This window comes from Megalobrama amblycephala, linkage group LG12 (genome assembly GCF_018812025.1).
Source record: "Megalobrama amblycephala isolate DHTTF-2021 linkage group LG12, ASM1881202v1, whole genome shotgun sequence".
In the NCBI taxonomy this organism is placed as follows: Eukaryota; Metazoa; Chordata; class Actinopteri; order Cypriniformes; family Xenocyprididae; genus Megalobrama; species Megalobrama amblycephala.
In genome coordinates this window covers 25,963,442-25,990,224 of record NC_063055.1, presented here as the reverse complement: position 1 = coordinate 25,990,224, position 26,783 = coordinate 25,963,442, and the positions used below count along the sequence as shown (strand labels likewise).

Here is a 26,783-nt window from a genome sequence, read left to right as displayed (position 1 = left end):
TAAAGTTTAATGATTGAACAAGATATAAAAGAATTAAAAAAAAAAAAAAAATGTTTTAAAAGAGATAAAAAAGAAGAGCGAAAAATGATAAACCTGCACACAGTCTGGGTGCTGATGGGAGAGAATTTACATTTCACATTTCTTCACACCACAGATCATTTGGTCATGTTACCACATGTGCAGAAGTATTTGATGTCGGTGCGCTACATCGAGGAGCTTCAGAAGTTCGTGGAGGATGACAATTACACGTAAGTTACCTAAACACATTATAATGCTCAGTAGCCTTTATTTAGATGAATTGATTGTTTTGGGTGATTTTTGCTTTGCGTTCTGCCCTGCAATTTATTGCATTTCATAAATGTTTATGCCAGCTTTCACTTTAAACTACTCACATCTGTAAGACCCCCGTAAATCAAGACCCCTCCCTTGTTTTAACACTTAATTTTGCCCAGCTGCCTATAGTATTTATTAAAACATGTGCTGTCTGTGGACTTTATGTCTTTTGGTTTGGCTGCATGGCCCAAAGGCCGACCAAACAGCTAATTTCCCGGCCACAGCTGCACCAGCTTGGCATGACTTCATGCTACAATATAATCCCTGTTTCCTTTACCTCAGGCTGCATAAACATGTGAAGCCCATAATGTATTTTCCTAATACGGTCTTATATAATATGGTTTTTTGAAAATATTGTGCCATACACGTGGTTAGGCATGACAAAATAAATGTTATGAAATCAGAATTGTAAAAGTATGATTTTAGAAATGCTTCAATGTTACACGTTACACATGTTATGCATTATCCATACATGTGGCTTTCTGCCTCTACAAAGACAAGCATAGCATTGATGTTTTCATCATCATTAAAAGAGTTTTCCCTGTTTTCTCCGGTAGTTCTCTTCGGACGTATTGTGTGGTCCTGTCTGTCTGTCTCCCACAAAGGGCAGGTGGTTTTATTGCGGTCAAATTTCTTGCCGTCTAGACACTTATAAACGCAACATCGGGAATTGCAAAACTCTGGATGCCCATATTTCCACTTTTTCCATGTGGATGTGTCAAAGTTAGTTTCCAGTTAGGTGTTGACTATTGGCTCTTTCAAGTGGTCTGTCAAAGTTATATATGTTATGTATGATATTTTGTAGTTTGCATTTTTTTTTATGTAGAATTTAAAAATATTATGACTTTATAATTTACTTTTATAAAATTCATAAAATTAAAAAAAACTATGCCAACAGGGTTAAACGTAAACCTAAATTAAACTGATAGTTTGCCGCCAAGTGTTGGTTTGTAATTATTGACATTTATGTTTCCCATAAATAAAGTCTATATATGTATATAGATTGTACAATAACTTAGGTTGAATAGTTGAGCTTTAAAATTTATAAAATTTGTTTCACTACTTCTCATATGTCACAAGGGATAAACTATTTTTTTTAAATCCTTTTTATATCAAAATTATGATGTATGATTTTAATACTTGGATATAGTCGAGAAGGTTATGACCTATAAAACTACTATTAGCCCTCGCTCGGAATGAGCAAGGGCTAATTTTGAGCTACAGGCAAAACAAGTGAAAAATTTCAATTTTGGGTGAAATTTGAGGTTTTCAGAAAAATGAGTTCATTAAGCCCTATTTTAGTGATCCCAATGCTCCAAATAGCAATTACACATCTAAAATTATCTTTATTTGTATGTTTTCTGAGAGGAGTACCTTTCCCTTGTCCGTGAAAAATGTTGTTTTCTCTGCTCTGGCACTTCCCTGAGCACAGCATTCCAACTTTGTGAATATTCTTAGCGAATTCTCGATGGCATTAGTCTGAACCAATGAAATCTGAATTTTAAACTCATGCTGATGTAAACAAAACGATCTTACGCTGACTGACACTTTCGAAGGGTGCGCACAAAGACGCCTCAGGCAGCACATGATCCAGATATACACATATATACAGAATTACAGTCTTGGCGAGTATTCACGCAAACATTATCTGTTATGTCTTAAGTGAACGTTTGGTTAACTGTTGGGGAAAAAGATCCGCGCAGTACAGTTGGTCTTAAAGGGTTAGTTCACCCAAAAATGAAAATTATGTCATTAATGACTCACCCTCATGTCATTCCAAACCCGTAAGACCTCCGTTCATCTTCGGAACAGAGTTTAAGATATTTTAGATTTAGTCCGACAGCTTTCTGTCCCTCCATTGAACATGTATGTACGGTAGACTGTCCATGTCCAGAAAGGTAATAAAAACATAATCAAAGTAGTCCATGTGACATCAGTGGGTTAGTTAGAATTTGTTGAAGCATCGAAAATACATTTTGGTCCAAAAATAACAAAAACTACGACTTTATTCAGCATTGTCTTCTCTTCTGGAATCCTTTCCATTGAATTGATTCCATTGAACTGATTCCATTGAATTGATTGAATCCTTTCATCTGTCAGCGTTGGTAATGCACTTTTACATCGCCGTGGTTGTTTTTGGCGATTAGGACATCCGCGACATTTTGAAGCATCGAAAATACATTTTGGTCCAAAAATAACAAAAACTACGACTTTATTCAGCATTGTATTCTCTTCCGGGTCTGTTGTCAATTCGCGTTTACGACTCCGCTTCTTCTTCTTCTTCTTCTTCTTCTTCTTCTTCTTCTTTCCTGTTTTACGGTGGTTGGCATCCAACTTATTACCACCCCCTTCTGCTCTGGAATGTGGTTCACGACTGATGTAAGACGCTGCTGACGTGTTATCCGGTGCGCCCGAGCTTCGTTTACAGTCTGAGGGAGACGCACGCTGTATTCAAGCTATTCCTACATTGTTTGTATTTTGGTATTCCTATATTTTTTTAAATGGTGCATAAGTGTGCATGTCGTGGATGTCCTAATCGCCAAAAACAACCACGGCGACGTAAAAGTGCATTACCAATGCCGACAGATGAAAGGATTCAATGGAATCAGTTCAATGGAATCAATTCAATGGAAAGGATTCCGGAAGAGAATACAATGCTGAATAAAGTCGTAGTTTTTGTTATTTTTGGACCAAAATGTATTTTCGATGCTTCAACAAATTCTAACTAACCCACTGATGTCACATGGACTACTTTGATGATGTTTTTATTACCTTTCTGGACATGGACAGTCTACCGTACATACACTTTCAATGGAGGGACAGAAAGCTCTCGGACTAAATCTAAAACATCTTAAACTGTGTTCCGAAGATGAACGGAGGTCTTACAGGTTTGGAACGACATGAGGGTGAGTCATTAATGACATAATTTTCATTTTTGGGTGAACTAACCCTTTAATAGGCTGTCTGTTTTATTAATGTTAATCAAACAACTGTGGTATCATGGGGGAAAAAAAGTTGAATAAATATGTTTAGATATTTGGTTTTGACTTAGTTTGTGCCAAATTTGGTGGTATTACCAGGGATTTTAAGGTATGGATTTGGATATTTTGTGTCGGAACCTTCAGAAAACTCGATTTTTCTCAAAACTGACTTTGCAGACTCTGTCGATTCAAACAGGTGTAGCTCATTCATTTTTTTTCAACAAATCCTACATTATTTTGAAGGTTTTTTAATAGAGATTGTGAAAGAAAAAAAAAAAACAATTTTTGAAAATATACTCATTGCGACTCATTTTTCCAGCACGGGTTACATTTTAAGGGTGAATACCGATATCTCAGATACTTTTCTAGCTTTTCACATTGATTTTTATGTTAGATAGTAGTCTAATATAATATTTAGCATATCTATTAGTAATTAACATGGGATTTTTTTTAAAAGGACAAGAAAGAAGTGTACCATATTTGTGACAAATGCAATATGTTTTATTTTAATATGATTTATGCAGGCAAATAAAAGACCAGACATCTGTATAATACTGTGATGAGTTTCTTGAGTTGTTTCCTTCTGGAAAAGAAGGATTATTTTGCCTTGGTGTAATTTACCTCACTAAATCATTTCTAGAGCCCCATTCTGACTGACGACAGTAATGAGTTAAAGCTGTTGGTCTGGTAAAGTTTTCAAACACAACTCCATGAGAAAATGAAGAAAGACACCTTTTTGGTGCAGTGACATAATCCACACGTCTTTTCCAAAAAAATTACTTGCCTGGCTTACTTCAGTATCAGATGAAACTTCTCAAGGTAAACTAGGCCATGCAGACACAAGTGTTTAAATCAGTCTGTACCATAATGAAGAGAAAGACATGAAGTCATGAAGATGTAATACCAAGTGAACCTTATTTCTGGTGTAAAGAAAGATGTTTTAAATTATTTGTCTTGAATCTTTATCTGGTTCTTGAATTTGAGCTGTTTTAAAATAGTGTGTCAAAGATCATAAAAATAATGTACTGTATTGTACAAAAAACAACTCAGTTTTTACCCAACAAAGTGCCTATTTATGAAAGTGTATTCATTGTACCATATTATTAAGTGCTTATATTTAGACATTCAGACAGTCACTGGGCTCCATGTTAAGTTGTCTCAGGCACATTAAGTCCTCTGACAACACCAAAGGATGCAGGGCCGCCAGAGGAGAATGGGTTTGGTGGTATAGATGGGACTGCAGTGTAATAGTTGTGTTTGTAGGGAATGACATCATCGTCTGGCAGTCTGTGGGGTTGGAAAACCTCAGCGATCCAGGGTCAGAGTCTTAAAATCATTAGCCTACACTTACAGCATGTCCTGCCATCTGGCACTGCTGTTACAGGGAGCTCTATGGAGCCGGGCTAGAATAAAGAGGTAATTTGCAGGAATTTGTGCCATCTATGCCTAAAAAGTGTTGGATTTTTTTAATCGTTCTTTTCTAAAACACTCATGTACTTTTGAAGGAATCAATTTTTCATCTCAGACCCAAAGTACCAGGACCAACAGTACACATTCCCCTGTTATATTCAAAATATTTCATGGGGTGAAGCTCAGTGCAAATAGGATAATAATAGCAAATACTGATCTTTACTAGAGAAATTCTATTTTATTGACTATAACCCTCTCACAACCCTTTTGTACAGGCTATCATTGAAGATTGAACCTGGGAACAGCTCACCCCGTCTGGTATCCTCCAAAGAAGACCTTGGAGGTAAATTCTTTATGCCTTCATGCTTTCAGTTTACTTTTCTCTAAAACTCCTAATGGAAGTGGTTAACTTCAGTCTATTTTTTTCCTGAGTTATGATTACCAGTCAAAAAATGGAGGATCATCAGTAATTCGGCTGAAGCATGTCAGCTGTACCTGACTGGAGATGTGTTGATATTCTGCACTATGTCTGGAAATCACTGTTGGTTAGAGGGATTCTGCAGATGTGTGTTTTGGAGCGACAATAAAAGAGTGAGACCCATGTAACCTAGCATTCCCAAGGTGTTGTAGATCAGCCCCACAGACGCTTGTTTAAAAAGAGCGACTTTTCTTCAATTCTTCCATGAGCTTATTCTTCTCAGTTTGGCAGATAAAAACTACCTGCCATCTGTAGAGTGGCTCTGAAGGAGCCGTCTTTCTGGATCATGGTGGTCTTTGGTGGTCTCTGGATCAGATAGGCCTTTGTAGGTTAAAGTTAAATCTTGACTTAAAATGCATAAGCTTAAGCCTTTTTCTCTTTTTAGTCCTGCAACCGTGAGGTTTAAAAGCCATGGTGGTATTAAAGTCTACATAAACACCCAGAATATATAAACACAAAATGTGTTTAAAAACAAATTGAGTGAGTAAAATGTATCTTTGCCAGGGAAAGACACATTTTTACGGAAGAGGATTAAGCAATAATAAAAAAATAAAACCATCTCGAGATTTAAGTTGTTAAATTTCGAGAAAAAAAGTCGAAATAAAATGTTGAGAATAAACTCGTTAAATTACGAGAAAAAAAGTTACATTTCGAGAAAAAGGTCGAGATAAAATGTTGAGAATAAACTCATTAAATTACGAGAAAAAACTCGTTAAATTTCGAGAAAAAAGTCGAGATAAAATGTTAAGAATAAACTCGTTAAATTACGAGAAAAAAAATCGCTAAATTTCGAGAAAAAAGTCGAGATAAAATTTTGAGAATAAACTCGTTAAATTACGAGAAAAAGTCGTTAAATTACGAGAACAAATTTGTTAAATTATGAGAAAAATGTTGTTAAATTTCGAGAAAAAAGTCAAGATAAAATGTTGAGAATAAAGTCATTAAATTACGAGAAAAAAGTTGTTAAATTACGAGAACAAACTCGTTAAATTTCGAGAAAAAAGTCGAGATAAAATGTTGAGAATAAAGTCATTAAATTACGAGAATAATCTCATTAAATTACGAGAAAAAAGTCATTAAATTACGAGAATAAATTTGTTAATTTAATGACTTTATTCTCAAAATTTTATTTCAACATTTTTTTCGAAATTTAACGACATTTTTCTCATAATTTAACGAATTTGTTCTCGTAATTTAACGACTTTTTTCTCGTAATTTAATGACTTTATTCTCAACATTTTATCTCGACTTTTTTCTCATAATTTAACAAGTTTTTTTCTCGTAATTTAATGAGTTTATTCTCAACATTTTATCTCTACTTTTTTCTTGAAATTTAACAAGTTTTTTCTCGTAATTTAATGACTTTATTCTCAACATTTTATCTCGACTTTTTTCTCATAATTTAACGAGTTTTTTTCTCGTAATTTAACGAGTTTATTCTCAACATTTTATCTCTACTTTTTTCTTGAAATTTAACAAGTTTTTTCTCGTAATTTAATGAGTTTATTCTCAACATTTTATCTCGACTTTTTTCTCTGAATTTAATGAGTTTTTTCTCGAAATTTAACAACTTTAATCTCGAGATGGTTTTATTTTTTTATTATTGCTTGGCCCTAATCCTCTTCCGTACATTTTTATTACTTTTAAAACATATTATTTCTTTCTTTCTGTAACTTGGTTAGCTTATGCACTAAATGAAAAATAAATAAATATTTTTAAAAAAGCCCCAGTTCATGTTATCAGGAATGACGTTATGATGTTTAACATGCATTGTGCGAGTACAGTTTTCACTTTCATGCACAAATTTGAATCATGGATGAACTCTGGAGCAGTAGTTCATAGAAATAGGTTTTAATAGACTGTTTGGTCCTTGTATGTCTAGACAAGGAACTGAATTTAGTAAAGAGTTTGATTGAGATAATGGTGTATGTCATTTCCTCTCAAGAGAGGCTGAACAGTTAGGATGTTTCCTATTTCTAACTACCAGATATTTGAGTGGGAAATCAAATTACATTGAGTATTTTATGGTTGTAACAGCTGTGGCAGAACTGGACAAACTCATGGAGACATCTAGAGATTGGATATGGAAAGAATATCTTTCTCTCTCTCTCTCTCACTCTCTCTCTTTCTAAAATGTTTGTTTTGTCTCAAGTTGAATGATGACATCATTGTTTTTTATTAACTAAGAGTTGTAAAAATCAAGGTAGGGGGTGTCAAGTTTAATTTTGATTATTCTACATAAACTCACTCGTTCAACTTTTTTGTTACAGTATACAGCTTGAAAGTGTTTCTAAAACTAAGCATGCAATGTTTCCAAGTTGCATTTTATACTAAAATACATTATTTGAGATGTTTTATTTTATTTAATTTAATATTATATATTAAAGTTATTTTATTGAGTACATATCTCGTCAGTTAATTGAGGCATAGTGTGCAGTCAGTTGGTCATTATCACAAAATAGCCCCTGACAGGGTAATCAGGACCCAAACCCAATAAACTGAATGCATCATATACTAAAAATGTTAATATTTTAAAAATTAATTTGAGATTAGTTTTGATCTGATTTAGATAACTTTATTTAATTTTACATTCATTTGAACAACTAATGTCCCATTGAATAAAACATTGAAGTTGGATGAAAATAGAATGTTTTGAGGTTTAAGGTAATTGAATCAATTTAAAGCATCTTGATCAATGTGTTTATTTTTTAGTTTTTGTCACCGAACATTGCATTCTTTCTGTTAAATATGTAAATATCCTTTGCTACATTTCAGAGGATTCCTGCTGGTATTATCGTCCATTACCACTCTTGAGAAGTCTCTGTGAACCAAATATTTTCCTGGCCTAGATATCTAGTGTTTGAAAGGCCTCTAATGACATAATCTCTACTGTTATCACTTAGCTTGTTACTTCCGATTGTTAGTTGGATAGAAAGCCTGTTTTCATTTAGGTAAGGGCTCTTCTTACCCATTATGAGACCTATTAACCTACTATAAAAGACAGTAGGGAATTTCATGATTAACATAATACTCCTAATACTCAAAAGCCATTTACAACATTGCCACACATCCCCCTCTGGTTTGATTTTTACTGTGGAAAAAGGCCTATAAACATGACTGCAGGGAACATTTTCACTGGCTGTCCACTTATTTTTGCTACTTTAGAGTGGCATTCTTGTTTACCAGGTCGGTAAAGCTGTGGCTGGTTTGAGAAACTGAGCCATCCTCTTTGACATGATGCCTAACTTGCTGCAGTGAAACTATAGGACTGTTTTCAAATGGTTTAATCCTGTTAGCTTTCTGAGAGCCAGAGCTTTTCTAATTATCCACATGTGGCTTTAATAGGTGCCTAGTAAGTATTTTATGGTTGTTTGTTTTGAACAGAACAGGAATGGGCTTTACAAATGCAGCTTAAATCAATCTAGCAATCTATGCTTCAAAGTAGCTTCAATGTAACAGTTTTAACAAGCAAGGAGATCTTTAAGACCTATATATGGAGGAAGTATGCGAGTTTGTGTACACACTGTGTGTGTGTTTGGTGTGTGGAGTGTTCAGGTATTCCCTATTTGTTATGAGGAAAAAAATGTCCCCCCACAAGGATAGTCTCACGTAGCCAGACCTTCAGACTTAGGTAGAACAGCTTTCATTGGCCAGGGACCACCCAAGAGGATGTTTGACTGACATGTAACACAACCAATCACAGTTTGTTTTATTCCGCGTCAGCTTTAAGGGCATAAAAATGTAAAGTCGATGTCCCTACAATAACAGTCCAGCGTGCATCTAATTCATTCAAGAGCATTGTGCAAGTTTACTGCAACAATGGAGCCGCAAACTTAAAGGTGCCCTAGATTCAAAAACTGAATTTACGTCGGCATAGTTGGAAAAACAAGGGTTCAGTACATGGAAATGACATACAGTGAGTCTCAAACTCCATTGTTTCCTCCTTCTTATATAAATCTCATTTGTTTAAAAGACCTCCAAAGAACAGGCGAATCTCAACATAACACTGACTGTTACGTAACAGTCGGGATCATTAATATGTACGCCCCCAGTATTTGCATATGCCAGCCTATGTTCAATGCATTACACAAGGGCAGAACGTCTGGATCTGTGCACAGCTGAATCATCAGACTAGGTAAGCAAGCAAGGACAATAGTGAAAAATGGCAGATGGAGCAATAATAACTGACATGATCCATGATAACATGATATTTTTACTGATATTTGTGAATTGTCTTTCTAAATGTTTTGTTATCATGTTGCTAATGTACTGTTAAATGTGGTTAAAGTTACCATCGTTTCTTACTGTATTCGTGGAGACGAGAGCCGTCGCTATTTTCATTATTAAACACTTGCAGTCTGTATAATGCATAAACACAACTTCATTCTTTATAAATCTCTCCAACAGTGTAGCATTAGCCGTTAGCCACGGAGCACAGCCTTAAACTCATTCAGAATCAAATGCAAACATCCCAATAAATACTATACTCACAGGAATCGATGTATGCATGATGAACACTTTGTAAAAATCCATTTTGAGGGTTATATTAGCTGTGTGAACTTTGTGTTTGCTGTTTAAGGCAGTTGAGAGCTTGCGGGAGATTTAAAGGGGCCGCACACTTAATCGGTGCATATGTAATAATGGCTCAAAATAGGCAGTTAAAAAAATTAATTAAAAAAATTCTATTTTGAGCTGAAACTTCACAGACACGTTCAGGGGACACCTTAGACTTATATTACATCTTTTGAAAAGGCACCTCTAGGGCACCTTTAACATACTTTTGAAAACACAGTGTTTGATCCTGATAAGTGCTAATTGTCACAGTTGTAAACACAAAGGCTTTCTTCTTCCACAAGGGGGTTTGGCGTCACAGCATTTGTTTCCAGACGGACTGTTAAAGAGTTAGTTTACCCAAAAATATTTTTGAAAATTTTGTCATTAATTACTCACCCTCATGTCATTTCACATCCGTAAGACCTTCATTCATCTTCAGAACACAAATTAAGATATTTTTGATAAAATTCGGTGGCTCAGTGAGGCCTCTATTGCCAGCAAGATAATGAACACTTTCAGATGCCCAGAAAGCTACTACATATTTCAAACAGCTAAGACATATTTAAAACAGTTCATGCGACTACAGTGGTTCATCCGAAACTTTACAAATCTTTTGTTTCAAATCAGTGGTTCGGAGCGTGTATCAAACTGCCAAAGTCACGTGATTTCAGTAAACTAGGCTTTGTTCGCTTTTTTTTGGCACACAAAAAGTATTCTCGTCGCTTCATAACATCAAGGTTGAACCACTGTAGTCACTGTAGAAGCTGAGACTAACACAAGGATGGCAATACCAGAAATCTTTTATCTTGTGATTACATTTTGGTCCCCATGAGGAAAACAGCTTATAAATCACACTAAATTATGTTTTTTGAAAATGTAGAAAGTTTGCTGTGATGGATAGGTTTAGGAGTAGGATTAGGGTCAGGGGAAATAATATACAGATTGTCCAGTATAAAATCATTATGCCTATGGAATGTCTCTATAAAACATGAAAACCCAATGTGTGTGTGTGTGTGTGTGTGCGCGTGCGTGTGCATGCATGCTTGTGTGTGTACAGGACCCTCAGAGGTGTCCATGTCAGTGAGGTATAACCGACGGCCGACCTGTCCTGATACATCAGTGGTTGCCCACCTCCCAACGCCACCGCCTGCTCGACACAGAAAGAGCCACAGTCTGGGGAATAAGTAAGTATCACAGTACATTATAAGAAAAGTTCACCAATCACAACACAAGAAGTAAAATTGAAACTCAAGTATTTAAATATATTTGTAATTACACATTTGTATTGATAAATTATGTTAACTTTAAATGTAATATCAAATAACACACTTAAAATTATAATCAAGTACTTTGCATGTGTTTTAGTACATTAGTCAAGTGTACTTCTTTAAAGAATTACAAAAGAGTACAACAATGATTTAAAAGTACTTTAAAGTATAACTTTTAAATTGATATTTTTACAAAGTGAACTTTTTAAAGGTGTTAAGAAACACAGTCATAAAAGTGTACTCTCTTCAAGTACACTTAAGTGACCATTTATTTCTTTAGTATTTGGCCTATATTATCTGCAAGGACACATTCAGTGCAACTAAGTGCACAACTTTTTTACAAGGGAACGCATTTCTTAATCTGACTGCCTCTCTCTGTGTTTCACTTCACTCGTCTCGTCACAGTATGATGTGCCAGTTTGGTGTAGTGGAGAGTAAAAGTGCGACATTCCCTGCAAAAGAAAAGGCTCGACACCTACTGGATGACAGCTTCTTAGAGTCTCACAGTCCTGTCAGAAACCACACACACGATTCAGTATTTACCAACGGCATCTCACTGGGTACTGCAGTTTATTCCTATTGTACACAATCTTAGTCTCTGTCCCACTAACACAGAATTAGTGCAAGGATTTCCGTGTCCTAATTTAAGATTGAGACTGTCTTTGAATTTTCACCACTAGATGGGAGTAGTGTTCAAGATTTTGTGCAGTGGTTTATTGCCTTTTGCAAACTCAACATTCATTTATTTCTAGACCTGTCATCTTCATGGTGGGATTTTTCTGGTACCACCTTTTCATTCATTTATTTTAAGGAAAAAAAATATATATAATAATTGACCATCTTTTCTTTGCCCCTCTGCAGGCAGTAGAGAGAGCTCTTTTAGTGATGAATTATCAAATACTGTTGAGAGGTAAGGCAAATTACACATCATTATTATACGTTATTGTTTTTCTGCTTTTTGTTGTGTGTGTGTGTGTGTGTGTGTGTGTGTGTGTGTGTGTGTGTGTGTGTGTGTGCGCATTTTGTCCTTTTTCTTTCTTAAAGAACACCACATGTGCACAGCTGTCAACATGTTTGTTATTTATATGTGACTATTTTCTTTATACATATAAATGAATCCTGCTGATCACTTTCAGAGGCCGTATGTATGCAACACTTGGTCCAAACTGGCGAGTCCCAATCTGTAACTCTCCTAGAAGCAGAAGTTATATTTATAGGTAGGAAACCTAATAGCTGTTATTTGTGTGTCCATACAGCACATAACTCAATTATTTATTTATTTTAATAAGTAGAATGGGTCAAATAGAATGGGTCTTTCTTGTGTACAACTACCTTTGTTTTCCAATTGATTTGCATATCCTCATCACATACTTCAGTTGTTCTGCTGTGGTATCCGTTGATCTTTGTTTTACCGTAACATGAGATAAATATGATCCTCTTACTTCCTCATCAGCACCCCAGGGTCCGTATCCAGCTATGAATGCAGTTCTCTGAGCAGCATAACCATTGAAGGGCCCCTGCGGAGAAAGACACTGATGAAGGAGGGTAAAAAACCAACTGTAAGTGTGCAGTCAAATGTATCTGTAAAATTTCAAACGTTAAATATGGCCAGGTATTTTTATCCCATACTCCAATTATAACCATTAAGTTAACATGGTTGAATCTATTAGATTATGACTTTGATTTATTTGTACATCACTCATTTGTATAAAGGTATGTTTATTGTCAGATAAAATGTGAAATTGTAGAATTCATCATGATGTGTTTTTGGTTTGAGGCTCTTACCCTCTACTAATGAGGATTTTGGAGATCCTTATCAACCTTAACCTTGTCAAACTCTGTAACAAGCACATTACTATGACTGTTGGTTAGCTGGCATATTTCTTTTGTTTGTTTGTTTGTGTGTGTGGGTGGTTGCCCAAATGTCTTTTATTTTTGAACGGAATGTTCTGTCAACTCTGAATGAACCTGAATGAATCCTGATAACAGTAAATACTTTAAAACCTTGTCGAAGATAATGTAAAAGGTTATTTCAGGCACATTCAACACAATGTTACACACTGGTACATCTACATTTACCATATATCTTTAGGTAGACTATCCTGTCATTTGTCTGATTTTGTGTTCAAGAAAACAGGACACTTGTGGGTTAAATTTTAAGGATGCAGTGATCATGCCTTCCTGAAAGTTATGATGGAATGAGAAAAAACAAAGTAGCATTTTACATCGAAAAAGACAAGGCACAAGTACTTGCAAAGTGCACAACTTAATACTTTGATTCAGCAAGGATGCATTAAATTGATCAAAAGTGACAGTAAAGACTTTTACATTGTTACAAAAGATTCTATTCTTCTAAAAGAAAAGGTTCTTTTGAACGTTCTATTCATCAAAGAATTCTGAAAAAAATATATACATCACGGTGTCCACAAGAATATTGTTTTCAACACTGATAATAATAAATGTATCTTGAGCACCAAATCAGCATATCAGAATTATTTCTGAAAGATCATGTGACACTGAGGACTGGAGTAAAAATGCTGAAAATTCAGCTTTGCCATCACAGGACTAAATTACAATTTAAAATGCATTAAAATAGAAAAGTTTTTTTTTTAATAATATTACAAAAGGACTTCAAATGTTTCAATAAAATAGTCATGTCTGTTAGAGTTATTAGAGAAGAGCACTTAATCTGTCTCTTAAGTTGATTTGCACTCTTGTTTTCTTTACGCCAGCTCTCATCCTGGAAGCGTTACTGGATTGTCCTATCCGGCTCCATTCTCATCTATTTTGGTTCTAAAGCTCTAAGAGCAAATGAGCGAAGACATGTAAGTGATGAATTATTCCCTCAATTCAGTGAGAAAACAAAGAGCTTTATTTATGAGGTGGCATCCAAGCCATTATTTAGACTTTACATTGTCAAATAATTAATATGCAGCCTATTATTTTGACCAATTTAATTTTTTTGACCAAACTGACTTAATTAATTTGGGGAGGGACTGTTTGACGCGACCAATGGTAGATGGGAAAGTTTGAAAATAGTTTATTTGCACCCTTCAGCTATAAGAACATGTCATTTAAATAATTTATGTTCAGCATAAGTGCATTTGGAAAACAGTTCAGGGAATATCAGTGTTAGTCCTTCAAATTCAAACTTAAATAGAGTGGTAGACTAATTAGACTAGACTAATTCACCACTGCTTCCTTGGAGATTTCCTATGGGGTTTTATAATGGAGTTTTCAGAATTATTTGTTAAATAACTCCTGTGGTAAACATAACTTGACAATACTTTGATGTTCTATAATGTAAATTGCACACGCCCATAGTGAAAATGTGAATTTTGAAGCAGTTATGTTCATTTTTTTAAAACGTTTTTAAAAAGTAACTAGAGTTTGGGGTGTGAATGTGTGCAGTGTACATTGTTAATCAAAAGTTTAAAGTTAAAGTATCATCAAGATATGTTTACCACAGGCTTTATTTTAATCATAAATCGAAAACCCCCATTATAAAACCCTATAGGAGAATCTCAAAGGAACCAGCGGGTTCTTTTGTCATACAGGCACCACTCTATCAAGTTTACATTTCAATTAATTTCTTATCTTATGCTCTTTGTAATTGTGGCGTTTTTCTTAAGTACAAATCCAGGCCATGTAAAAAGATCACGCTGACAGGTTGGATTGTGGTGCTGCCAGAAAACCCAGAACATCCAAATATTTTCCAGCTTACTGATCCTGAAAGAGGTACTGTTTTTCTTTTAGTCATGAATGAACATTTAATACTTGTGAATCAAAATATAATTCTTCAGAAATATAACGTTTAACGCTGTGAAACTTATTACACAAACTAGTTAACTAATCAGTATTTATAGCTATTTTTTTTATTAATTTGCTACATGCAAATGTTAGTTAAAATTTCATATTCATTCATTCATTGAATCATTTAAACATTCTTACATTAGTTTAAGTGAGTTTAAATCAACTGAGCTTGTGTATCTACGCAGCTTCAGCAGTTTTCTCATTGAGATAATTCATTGCTGTAATGAAGAGCTTCTCTGAAGCATATAGACAATAGACTCGACTTTCTTGTGATGTTTCATGATCAGAAAACCTTTGTGTTGTTTTGGGATTAAAGGGTTAGTACGCCCAAAAAAGAAAGTTATGTCCTTACTCACCCTCATGTCGTTCCACACCCGTAAGACCTTTGTTCATCTTCGGAACACAACTTACGATATTTTTGAACAAAGGTCTTATGTGTTTGGGATGACATGAGGGTAAGTAATGACAAATTTCATTTTTGGGTGAACTAATAACCCTTTATCTGTCATCAAGTGTGAGTGCTGAAATGTTATGCCACTCCACCAATGAAGGTGTGAATTGCTGTAAAAACCTTTTAGAGTACTTGAACTTGTTGGATTGCATTGTATGCAGCAGAGAGGTGACAGATCTCCTTTAATTCGTCATTGTCGGTAGGTTCAGGAATGAAAGAAAACTGGAATATTGTGAAAGATCCTCTAAAGGTGATCCTGTCTTTCAACAAAATGAGCATGATTTTTTTTATCAGTTGTTTTGTCACTGAACTCTTTGCTGTTTAAACGAAGAGTAAAATGTTCTGTAATGTTCTGATTAAGTTTGTGCCAATCAACATCTCTAACTTCTTAAAATCCCTATAAACCTTGACCGGATAGACAATAGGAAGGAAAATCTTTAAAAAAAATTAAATACGAGTCAAACATGGAATAGATTAGCCTTTTATAGCTTTTAAAAACATACTATACTTCAAATTTTTTTTAGTAACAATTAGGGATGTCACGATGCTAAAAATCTAGTAGTCGGTACCTATACCACCAAAAGTGCACAATACTCGATACCAAAAAATATATAAAGATACAAATAAAACAATGCTATATATTTTTTTCAGGTAGGTAGGTCTAATATAGTAGTACGTAAAAATGCCACAAAAATTGAATAATCAAATATAAAATAACTCTGCATAGTCATAACTGTATAAATTAATCCTTATTAAAGCTTTTCTTTTGTTGTTTGATTATCATATATAATAAAAACAGCCAATAGCAGACAGTAGCATGTTTTAAAGGCTGATGTCACTAAGACCTAATGGACAGAGACAAAATGCCGTTACACGTTCACATAACCAACGCGAATATACGCCAAGACGGGCATTTTGACATAACTGTGTGTGTATTTGAACGTTTATGTGTAATAAACCGCGAAAATCTCACACTCGCGAGAGGCGGCTTTGGTTGAGAGCGCGCTGACTGAAGACTGTCTCTCAGAGAGCGCGCGCAGTTTTTTCTCCCTAGGACATATATACCTTACATTTTACCGTAATATTCTTGCCTACCTGTGTCAAAAAAGTGAAGTAATTGGAATATTTCCATTCTGCAAAACAGCCACTCGCTTCTGCCGACATCTTCAGACAGCGACTACACAGCCAACTAACGAAGTTGGGAACTCACGCGCAACTGCACTACAGCTAACGATTTTAAAGAGGCAGCGTTCACTTTTACCTTTAGAGGACAAATTTTGATTTTAAATTCAATATTGATTTAAGCAGAAGTGTTGAACTAATTTACAGTAGCCTATGTAACACAAGTACATTATAAGTAACTGTAATTAAATGACCTAAAAATGAACAGTAATCCCTTATTTTACTTTTTCAGTGGATAAGTAATTTAATTACAGTAACGTGTTATGCATTACATCCAACACTGGACCCAGTTCTAGAACTATTATAGATTCGCCATCATGTTTAACAGTTTAGCAGCAGACTCAGCTGATTTTAGTTCCAGATCTTAGATCTTGCTGAACTTCCAAGGAGTTTTGCATATTATGGCTCATATTGTCTGTTCTTAGTCTCTACTTTGTCTTGTTGTATTAGCCGAATGCGAATTGTGAATGCAGACACTTTGTTGAGTGCTGTCCTTGTGTTACAGTATATACAGTCATTCACAGCTTTGAGGAGGAAAATTGCACAGCAATCACACACAGAATATACTTAAAAGTGATCAGATGTCATTGCTACATACTTTTTATTCAAGAAATGACTTTTTGGCTCTGTAAATGGCAGATTTGCAATTTCACACAGCTTCATTTGAATAAATTCCTGAAAGTTAATTTGTTTTAATCTGTGGGTTTAGGTAATGTTTACAAGTTCCAGACTGGATCACGTTTCTCTGCGATTATCTGGCACAGACATCTAGCCGAGGCTTGCAGGAGTACAAGACCGCAGGTAAGTGTGTTCTCATAAAAAAAAAAAAAAGAAAAAAAAAAGTGTAATTAACAAACAAATCAAGGAATATCATAGGAATATCACATTGTTTTCTGCAGATACCAGCAAACCTCATGTCCTTCGAATAGCTGCTTTTTGGGAAGAGGAAAACAAATGAAGGTAACAAACCTAATGGAGAAAGACATGGCAGAAGAGTTTGTGCGAAGGGCATGTTAAGGACCTAACCTAAGTTGGAAATGTGGCAGCTGTATCTGTTGAAAAAGTCCAAAATTCATTGAAACATTATAGACACAGCTGTATCGAAATGATGATTTTGTGTCTTGAGTTTAGCTGTAACGCTTTACAATAAGATTCGGCAACACTTTATTTTACAGTGTCCTTGTTACATGTTACATGTAATTACTATAGTAATTACTATAAATAATGCATAATTATATGCAACTAACCCTTAACCAAACCATAATCCTAACCCTAAATACATGTAGTTAATTAATATTACACAGTATTTAAATGTATAATTACACTGAAACAATGACACCTTAAAATAAAGTGTAACCTAAGGTTCAATTTGTTAACATCAGTTAATGCATTAGGTTTCTTGAACTAACAATAAACAATTTTATTGCATTTATTCAACTAGGTTAATCTTTGTTTATAAATATGCTACTATTTTAATTAATGTTTGTTCATAATACTAATTTCAATTTAAACAATAATATATAACTGATGTTAACGAATTGAAACCTTATTGTTGGTTTTACCTGACAACCCTAAGGTACATGTGAAATATGTTGTAAATGACATGTAAAATAGCTTTGTCTAATAGATGTCTTCATGTGATTAAGTGCCAAAATTATGACCTTTGTATTGTTAAATCTCCTAGAATTATGTTCCAGTCATGTAAGATGTTAGAGCAAAAGTGAAAGCTGGACAATGAGCATCGGCATATAACTTGTGTCATACATTCATAAAACATTTTTTACATATGAGGGGGAAAAAATAGATGCACTGTAGAGACATCACGGTTGTTTCGTTCTCTTGTGGGTAAAATAAAGATGTGTTTAAAGTGCCCCTATTATGCTGTTTTAAAGATTTTGTTTTGGAGGTGTCCTACAATAGGTTTTCAAGCATCAAAAGTCAAAAAACGTTTTCTCATACATTGCGCATTACCTTATTTCTCAGAGTCTGAAACTGGTTTGATCGAAGATTGAGTCTCTCGAAACCCTCCTTTCCACAAGCCTATTCTGCTCTGATTGGTCAGACGGCCTAGTCTGTTGTGATTGGTCGACCGCTTACAGCATATCTATTACCATATCTAAATTTCAGCTCTGGAGGCTTCTTCAGCACTTGATACACAGCGATATGATTATGAATGATGACGTCTGGTTTTCCGTATCATCCTTTTGAAGTGCCTGCAAAATTTGATTAAAATAGCGTCTCCTCGACGTGTCGAGTCCACAGCAACAAGTTCAGTGTTTGAGGGCGGGTCAAAGTAGACGATATTCGCAGGCAGCCAATGAAGAGGATGGCATTATGCCAATTTGTTACATTGTTACATAGGTATGTAACAGGAAGTGAGACTGGAATTGCTGATGACTCGTTTCAGAATCGATTCTTTCTTTTAGGAGACAGGAACTTTATTTGCCATGCACTTTGATCTTTAAAACTTTGCAAACAGCTGTATTACACAATGCATGAAAGGTAATATTTAAAAACGCACAATAGGGGCACTTTAAGATTTACGAGCACATTATCTGATGAAAATGATGCTCGCAACAATGAATTGACCTTTTTCGTTACATAAAGGGAATTGCATATTAACACAATAATGTACTTTAGATGGCAAATGTGGATCGTTAAATGTAATATCACACGGGTATCAGTAAATAAGTGCCAATGTTAACTTGGTGTAGTTCAATTCAAGGTTATGTAGCGGATTTACCTATGGACATCATAAAGTGGGCAGGACCCATTAAGTATATGGATACTGTTTAGGTTTTATAGACATAATGTTGTAAAATAAAGTCCAACAATTGTGTTCTGGTCAGAGCAGATGATGGGTTGAATGGTGGATAATGTATTCTTTGAGGAAACCACAATGATGTTTTTAGCGGTTGCTCAGTATTCACATTATCTAACACTTCAGTGTATTATTATTTTTGGCTATTTCTTTATTTTATTTAAATGGAATACATCAAAAGGCTTGTATTAATTGTAAAGTACATTGCAAAGTCTAGTATTTTGCACAGTCACAAATTTTTATAAGGCGCAGGAATAAGACTTATTCCTCTTGAAATGTGATGTTAAGGCACTTCTGAATATGAAGTGTAGAATGTGTTGTATATTGCAAAAGAAGATTATAATTAGTTTGATATTCTGTAAGATCTCGGGAACATGCATGGATGGTTTGGACTAACTCATAGGTTTTTGTGTCACTTCAGTATCAGTGTACGTGCCTGAACACATTATTGAGGCATGACATCTACAGTACAAGAACTATGACAGGAAAAAGCGGTAAATCACTTATAGTTTTGTTGTTTTGACTCGACTGTGAAAAAGATGTCAAAACGTGATGAAACAATAAATGGTGGAATGCTGCTCTCACAGGTTTTGTTTGTTTGCGTCATGTAAGAAACCATTTCAGCTGTGACTGTCTGAAATATGCTAGATAGCGCATCTGCACTTATGTTTTCAACAAGTATTACTAAGTGGTTGCTACCTCCTCTTTGATTTTCTTTTTTTGGATTAATGGTTACCTTACCATCTGAAAGTTCACATATGTTTATGTATGTTTGTGACCTCTGCTCATGGAGGAGTTTGGATGTTTGACTGTTCTGCTCAGTTCTCACAATGTGATGTCACTGAATCTTTATATGGTCTATAATCTGAACATATAGGCCTTTTACTAACAAGATACTTTTTGTGTTTGGTGTTTTCTCTTTATGGAAATATATGCTTAATGAAAAAAAAAAAACTGGTATGGTTTGACTTATTTCACACTTGCATGCCATAATCCTGTAATATCTTTATCAGCATGATATGAACTACAGAATCCAGCTCAACTTGCAAGTGCTGTTTTCTGGCATAGACGTGTCAGAGGGGGTTAGTGCACGCCTCAAACACACCACTACAAGTCAATTAACCATCGTAAGGACTTAGAAAACTATTTATGAAGATAAAAAAAGTTACTTAGTTCTGCTTTAAGTGGGGGAGCGTTTATTTCAAACAAAAAAGTTAAAAACAAACAAGCAAGTCCAGCCCAGGTGAGAAAAAGTAACACAAAAGTAATGTATTACTTTCCATAAAAAAGTAACTTACTTTTTAAAAGTAAAGTTACTTTTTAGGGAGTAACGGAATATTGTAATGCATTACTATTAAAAGTAATTTTATTCATCTTGGAATTGGCAGCTTGAAGAAAAATTGTGTTGTTTTAAAGTCACATTACACAGATACTTTTATTTATTTATTTATTATTCCTGTAGCAGTGGTTTAGCATGCTGGTTTCAATCACGAAAAATCACATTAGGATATACTGTTGATATATTATAAATATATTTATATTATTTTTTGTATTACTGTTTACATTTGGTGAAAAGCACAGTACAGTCCAAAAGTTTGGAACCACTAAGATTTTTAATGTTTTTAAAAGAAGTTTCGTCTGCTCACCAAGGCTACATTTATTTAATTAAAAATACAGTAAAAAACAGTAATATTGTGAAATATTATTACAATTTAAAATAACTGTGTACTATTTAAATATATTTGACAAAGTAATTTATTCCTGTGATGCAAAGCTGAATTTTCAGCATCGTTACTCCAGTCTTCAGTGTCACATGATCCTTCAGAAATCATTCTAATATGCTGATTTGCTGCTCAATAAACATTTATGATTATTTTCAATGTTGAAAACAGTTGTGTACTTTTTTTTTCAGGATTCCTTGATGAATAGAAAGTTCAAAAGAACAGCATTTATCTGAAATACAAAGCTTCTGTAGCATTATACACTACCGTTCAAAAGTTTGGGGTCAGTAAGAATTTTTATTTTTATTTTTTTGAAAAGAAATTAAAGAAATGAATACTTTTATTCAGCAAGGATGCATTAAATCAATCAAAAGTGGCAGTAAAGACATTTATAATGTTACAAAAGATTAGATTTCAGATAAACACTGTTCTTTTGAACTTTCTATTCATCAAATAATCCTGAAAAAAAATATTGTACACAATATTTTGTACAATTGTACACATTAAATGTTTCTTGAGCAGCAGATCAGCATATTAGAATGATTTCTGAAGGATCATGTGACACTGAAGACTGGAGTAATGATGCTGAAAATTCAGCTTGCCATCACAGGAATAAATTACTTTGTGAAATAAATTCAAATAGAAAACAGTTATTTTAAATTGTAATAATATTTCACAATATTACTGTTTTTTACTGTATTTTTAATTAAATAAATGTAGCCTTGGTGAGCAGACGAAACTTCTTTTAAAAACATTAAAAATCTTAGTGGTTCCAAACTTTTGGACTGTACTGTATATAAAATATGTTTTGACGTCATAGCAGGTTCCACTGTAAAAACATGACAAAGTTCATAACAGACTGTAGATTATCAGCATTGACTGAGCTTGATGGGTAGCTCAAAGTTAAACATACTACAGACCCATCCTTTTCAGGGAACTCAACTTGCTTTACTTGATTTGTGTCTTAACAGATTTGTGACTGCAACTGAGCAAAGATGAAACAAAACAAAAGAAATCTACTTGTTGAGGCTATCAAGCCTTCCTTACATCTCAATCACATAAACGTGTTAAACAGCATCTATTGTGTCTGTTGAATTTCTTATTGTTAAGCTTGACAAATCTCAACCTTATACCAACTAAAACTACAGTTCAGTCACTGGAATTAACAAGCTTGAACACGAAACACACAGCTTTTATTTTATCATTCATTCAGTCACTGCTATTAACCATGTGTCAGTCGCTTGCAAACATTTCACATTGTTTTACTCTTTTTTTTTTTTCCTCTCTTTGACCTTTACTCTGTTTATGCAGGGGGGAGAAGTTTTTTTTAACTCATTTGGTTCATTCATAGTTTAAGAAAAAAAAAAAACATGGTTTGATAAGGAAAAAAGGAAATTCCATGTAAAATCGCAAAGCCCAATCTAAGAACAACTTCAATGAAACAATATCTTATTCAATTTTACATTAAACATAATAGTTTATGACATTTCCTCTTTTTTCCCCTGGAATTAGGCAGAAAATGTGTTAGGGGAATTTTTGCACTGTTACTAGTAAATGTAAATGTACCTTGAACGCAATGTAAGTAACTTTGGATAAATAATACCTGCTAAATGCATACATGTAATGTAATTTAATATATGAGCATTTAAAAATGTCTTTTCAGGAATATCTCAGACAACATAGGAACTTGAATTTTGATCAGAAATGTTTTAGATCAAGGTAAGTGAGTTCCATTGAACTAGTCAACGTCATATAACATTTAGCCTTTTTTGCCATTTTGTCTTTTTATCTTAATGTATCTGTTTGCAAAGAGTGGCTTTACAGTTATGTGGAAAACACTGTCTTCTGTACTGACTTTGATTAAAGCCAGATGGTCTAAACAGCTGGAACCTGCTGTGAACAAATACAAAGTGGCATACTGGAGCAAAAGCAAAATGTGTAACCCTTAAAATAGTGATATAGCTGCAATGTATGGTGTCCCAGTAGTGCACAACACAACATAATGTAAACAGCAAACATACACCGATCAAGCATAACATTATGACCACTGTCAGGTGAAGTGAATAACACTGATTATCTCTTCATCACGGCACCTGTTAGTGGGTGATATATATTAGGCAGCAAGTGAACATTATGTCCTCAAAGTTGATGTGTTAGAAGCAGGAAAAATGGGCAAGCGTAAGGATTTGAGTGAGTTTGACAAGGGCCAAATTGTGATGGCTAGATGACTGGGTCAGAACATCTCCAAAACTGCAGCTCTTGTGGAGTGTTCCCAGTCTGCAGTGTTCAGTATCTATCAAAAGTGGTCCAAGGAAGAAACAGTGGTGAACCGGTGGCAGAGTCATGGGCGGCCAAGGCTCATTGATGCATGCGGCGGGAGACAAGACAAGCTACTGTAGAAGTTAATGCTGGTTCTGATAGAAAGGCATCAGAATACACAGTGCATCGCAGTTTGTGCGTATAGGGCTGCATAGCTGCAGACCAGTCAGTGTGCCCATGCTGACCCCTGTCCACCGCTGAAAGCGCCAACTGTGGGCACGTGAGCATCAGAACTGGACCATGGAGGAAGAAGGTGACCTGGTCTGATAAATCATGTTTTCTTTAACATCACGTTGATGGCCGGGTGCGTATGCGTCGCTTACCTGGGGAACACATGGCACCAGGATGCACTATAGGAAGAGGACAAGCTGGCGGAGGCAGTGTGATGCTTTGGGCAATGTTCTGCTGGGAAACCTTGGGTCCTGCCATCCATGCGGATGTTACTTTGACACGTACCACCTACCTACCACCTCAACGAGTTTGAGGTGTTGACTTGTCCTCCAAATTCCCCAGATCTCAATCCAATCTACCATGTATGGGATGTGCTGAACAAACAAGTCCGATCCATGGAGGCCCCACCTCGCAACTTACAGGACTTAAAGGATCTGCTGCTAACATCTTGGTGCCAGATACCACAGCACACCTTCAGGGGTCTAGTGGAGTCCATGCCTCAATGGGTCAGGGCTGTTTTGGCAGCAAAAGGGGGACCAATATAATATTATGAAGGTGGTCATAATGTTAGGCCTGATTGTTGTAAATTAACCACACAGCAGAATCAAGCCACAACTGAATCTCTGCTTTGTCTTCCTTTTTTTTCTTTTTTTAAATTAAGTGCTGTTATAATTGTAGATTTCTAAATTTTAAACAGCTTTTACAGTACCAGTATATTTCCATGAAGCCTTGACGTTCTGTGCCAATACATACAGAGTGGTCTATTGCACAATCAGTCCATTTCGCTGTGCCGTTTCTATAGACTCGAAGGATAACTAACATAAAGTATATAAAGTATATTATAGTAGGCTACTTGTGGAAATGTGCTAACAAAACCCAAATTTTGAACCATTATACTTTACCAAATACCAATATAATTTTATGAGTGCAATCAGCCCATTCCTCTGTGCCATTTCTCAGCCACCAATAGCAGGTGTTGGAAGCAATGTTCCCTCTAATTTTTTTTCTCGCTGAGCAAAACTTTTCTCTGTTGAGCGCACATTTTGGCCACCTGAGCAAAAACATACTTTATATCAGACCTGTACAATGAACGTAAACACACACACACACACAAAATGGTTTTATCATGCAACTGTAACATTTAACTTTAATGTGCCGTTTCTATTTTATTTGACCCTTGATGTAACTTAGTGATTTATTAAATAATATGTCTGAAAACAAGCAGTTCAGTCACTAAATTAAGCACATTTTAGGTTACTTGAGATTTTTTCACATTTCTGTATTAACTGTACCAGTCTTTACCAAGAAATTATATTAAAAAATAATTCCTGTCCTCCTGCAGGGTAGTTCAATTCTTTATAATAATATAATATGAGCAGTTACAATGATGGTTTGGAACAACCATGTGTTTTTGTACAGTCAATTATTAGCAACAAACAGTGTTAAACCATCAAAATTGCATGTTTATTGCTTATGAATTTCCCAGATTTTATATACAAGGAGGTTAAGATTTTTCGTGGCAAGGAGCCCTAAACAATCCCCTTGTGAGATCAATTGTTTATTAGGCTTACATAATAATTATAATATAATATAATATTTAAGTATTTAAACTGATATACAGTATTATATCAGTTTAAATGCTTCCATTTGTTTTAATATTGCCTAGTGAAAAACTGAAGCAACTGAAGAGTTCTCTTTCTATGAAACCTGTAAACCGCATTCACCGGTTCCAACTCTATAGCGACAATAACTTTATAGCGGTTGTCCAGAGCACTGCAATTATTTCTCATTTAAACTACTACTACAATCATTTTCATGTCTGTTCTCTGCGCGGCAATTATTTTTTTCTGCGTGGCTGCGGCTTCAGAAGGGCGCGGCCGCGCCATGGGCCGCGCACGCACGCAGCTTAGAGGGAACATTGGTTGGAAGCAAGCGGCAACCTCCCCCTTTCTCTCGTGAAGCCAATACGGAAGTAACTTAAACTGCGATTCATCGACTGGCCGCTAGGGACAGGCTCCAAAAGAGAGCAGAATCTCATAGAGTCCCATGTTAAATTGGCCAAGTTTATAGCAGAAAAAAACATGTTTACAAGTTGGTTCAAATTGTGGTTTTGGTCTATACTGCTATTTTTGCCCTTCATGACAACTCTGAGGGGGGTGAATTTTTTTATAACTTATCCGTTTAAATTATATTAAGCCTTAAAGTTCTGCATAATTAAGGGCGTGGTCACTTGAGTGACAGGTATATTGCGCTGCTGTCTGTGAGCCGTCATGTTACCTCAGCTGCCGCTGAATTTGGCATCTCAGCCGTATTTGTGCTCGATTATTTTATACAATTATAAAATATGGCTTGCTGCATAATATTCGAGACTGATGTGTGTCTGTGTAGATGTGCATGCATGGGGAAGAGACACAGAACACACGTTGTTGGATCGTGGCATTGGCTGAAAGTTTTGGTTGTGAGATTTACTGCAATGACAATGGCGGGAGGATATCAAAATCCGACAGCACTGCTTGGATATTATAACTAAAACTGCTGCACTATTTTGAAAAAAATATACTTTGGACACAGGCTCATTTGTTTGTTAGATACGATCGCTGCTCAGATTGCATCCTTTCTTGAAGAACGATGACAGAGCCCACATGGAAAAAACCTATATAAACATATATGTTTCAATATAGGTTTTGATATAGGTTTTACATATATGTGACATAAAATTGGCCGTTTTCCTATATTATATGTACATATATGTACATATATGCACACATATATGTACACATATATGCACACATATATGTACATATATGTACACATAATATAGGAAAACGGCCAATTTTATATATGTCACATATATTAAAAACCTATATCAAACCTATATTGAAACATATATGTTTATATAGGTTTTTTCCATGTGGGACCAATTTCACGCGTTCGTGTAGCGGTGTGTTTTCTGCGTTGTGTCGTAATCAAAGACAGACTGCGAAAAATCTTGCCATCAGGTCCTCACTTTATTCTGTATAACACAAATGGCAATATATGAGGACTTGTGCAGCATACAAACAGCTTGTGGCAGCAACGCACAACGCTGAGAAAGAGAGATATTAAAAGTAACTTAAGTAAAGAAAAATAATCAACGAAACATCTGAATGTACATCACAGAGGGGTTTTGGATTACAATCATACAAATATATCATGTGAATTCAGCTGTTACATGAAACATGGCCTTAATTGAATCACCGCAAAAACTTTGTGCGACCTACCGCTGTGATGTCTCATGCAGA

At 35.1% G+C, this 26,783-nt stretch overlaps 1 protein-coding gene and 1 long non-coding RNA gene across 3 annotated transcripts in view; one reads left to right on the top strand and one right to left on the bottom strand.

The window, feature by feature from the left end:
- Positions 1-18,868, top strand: part of ralgps1 (Ral GEF with PH domain and SH3 binding motif 1) — a 152,608-nt gene extending 133,740 nt beyond the window's left edge. For both annotated transcript variants that reach the window (XM_048210036.1, XM_048210035.1), the window contains 11 exons: positions 155-248; positions 5,000-5,067; positions 10,814-10,940; positions 11,430-11,584; positions 11,886-11,934; positions 12,161-12,241; positions 12,478-12,583; positions 13,757-13,849; positions 14,657-14,762; positions 17,180-17,271; positions 17,370-18,868. In XM_048210036.1, coding sequence (XP_048065993.1) covers positions 155-248; positions 5,000-5,067; positions 10,814-10,940; positions 11,430-11,584; positions 11,886-11,934; positions 12,161-12,241; positions 12,478-12,583; positions 13,757-13,849; positions 14,657-14,762; positions 17,180-17,271; positions 17,370-17,399 — 1,001 coding nt within the window. In that variant the 3' untranslated portion in view covers positions 17,400-18,868. The remainder of the gene's footprint in view (positions 1-154; positions 249-4,999; positions 5,068-10,813; positions 10,941-11,429; positions 11,585-11,885; positions 11,935-12,160; positions 12,242-12,477; positions 12,584-13,756; positions 13,850-14,656; positions 14,763-17,179; positions 17,272-17,369) is intronic.
- LOC125279906 lies at positions 12,024-17,122 on the bottom strand. Its single transcript, XR_007187466.1, has 3 exons — positions 16,384-17,122; positions 12,357-12,541; positions 12,024-12,216 (listed from the first exon to the last, which is right to left on the bottom strand). It is a non-coding gene; the product is annotated as an uncharacterized LOC125279906 (long non-coding RNA).
- Positions 18,869-26,783: the final 7,915 nt, after the last annotated feature.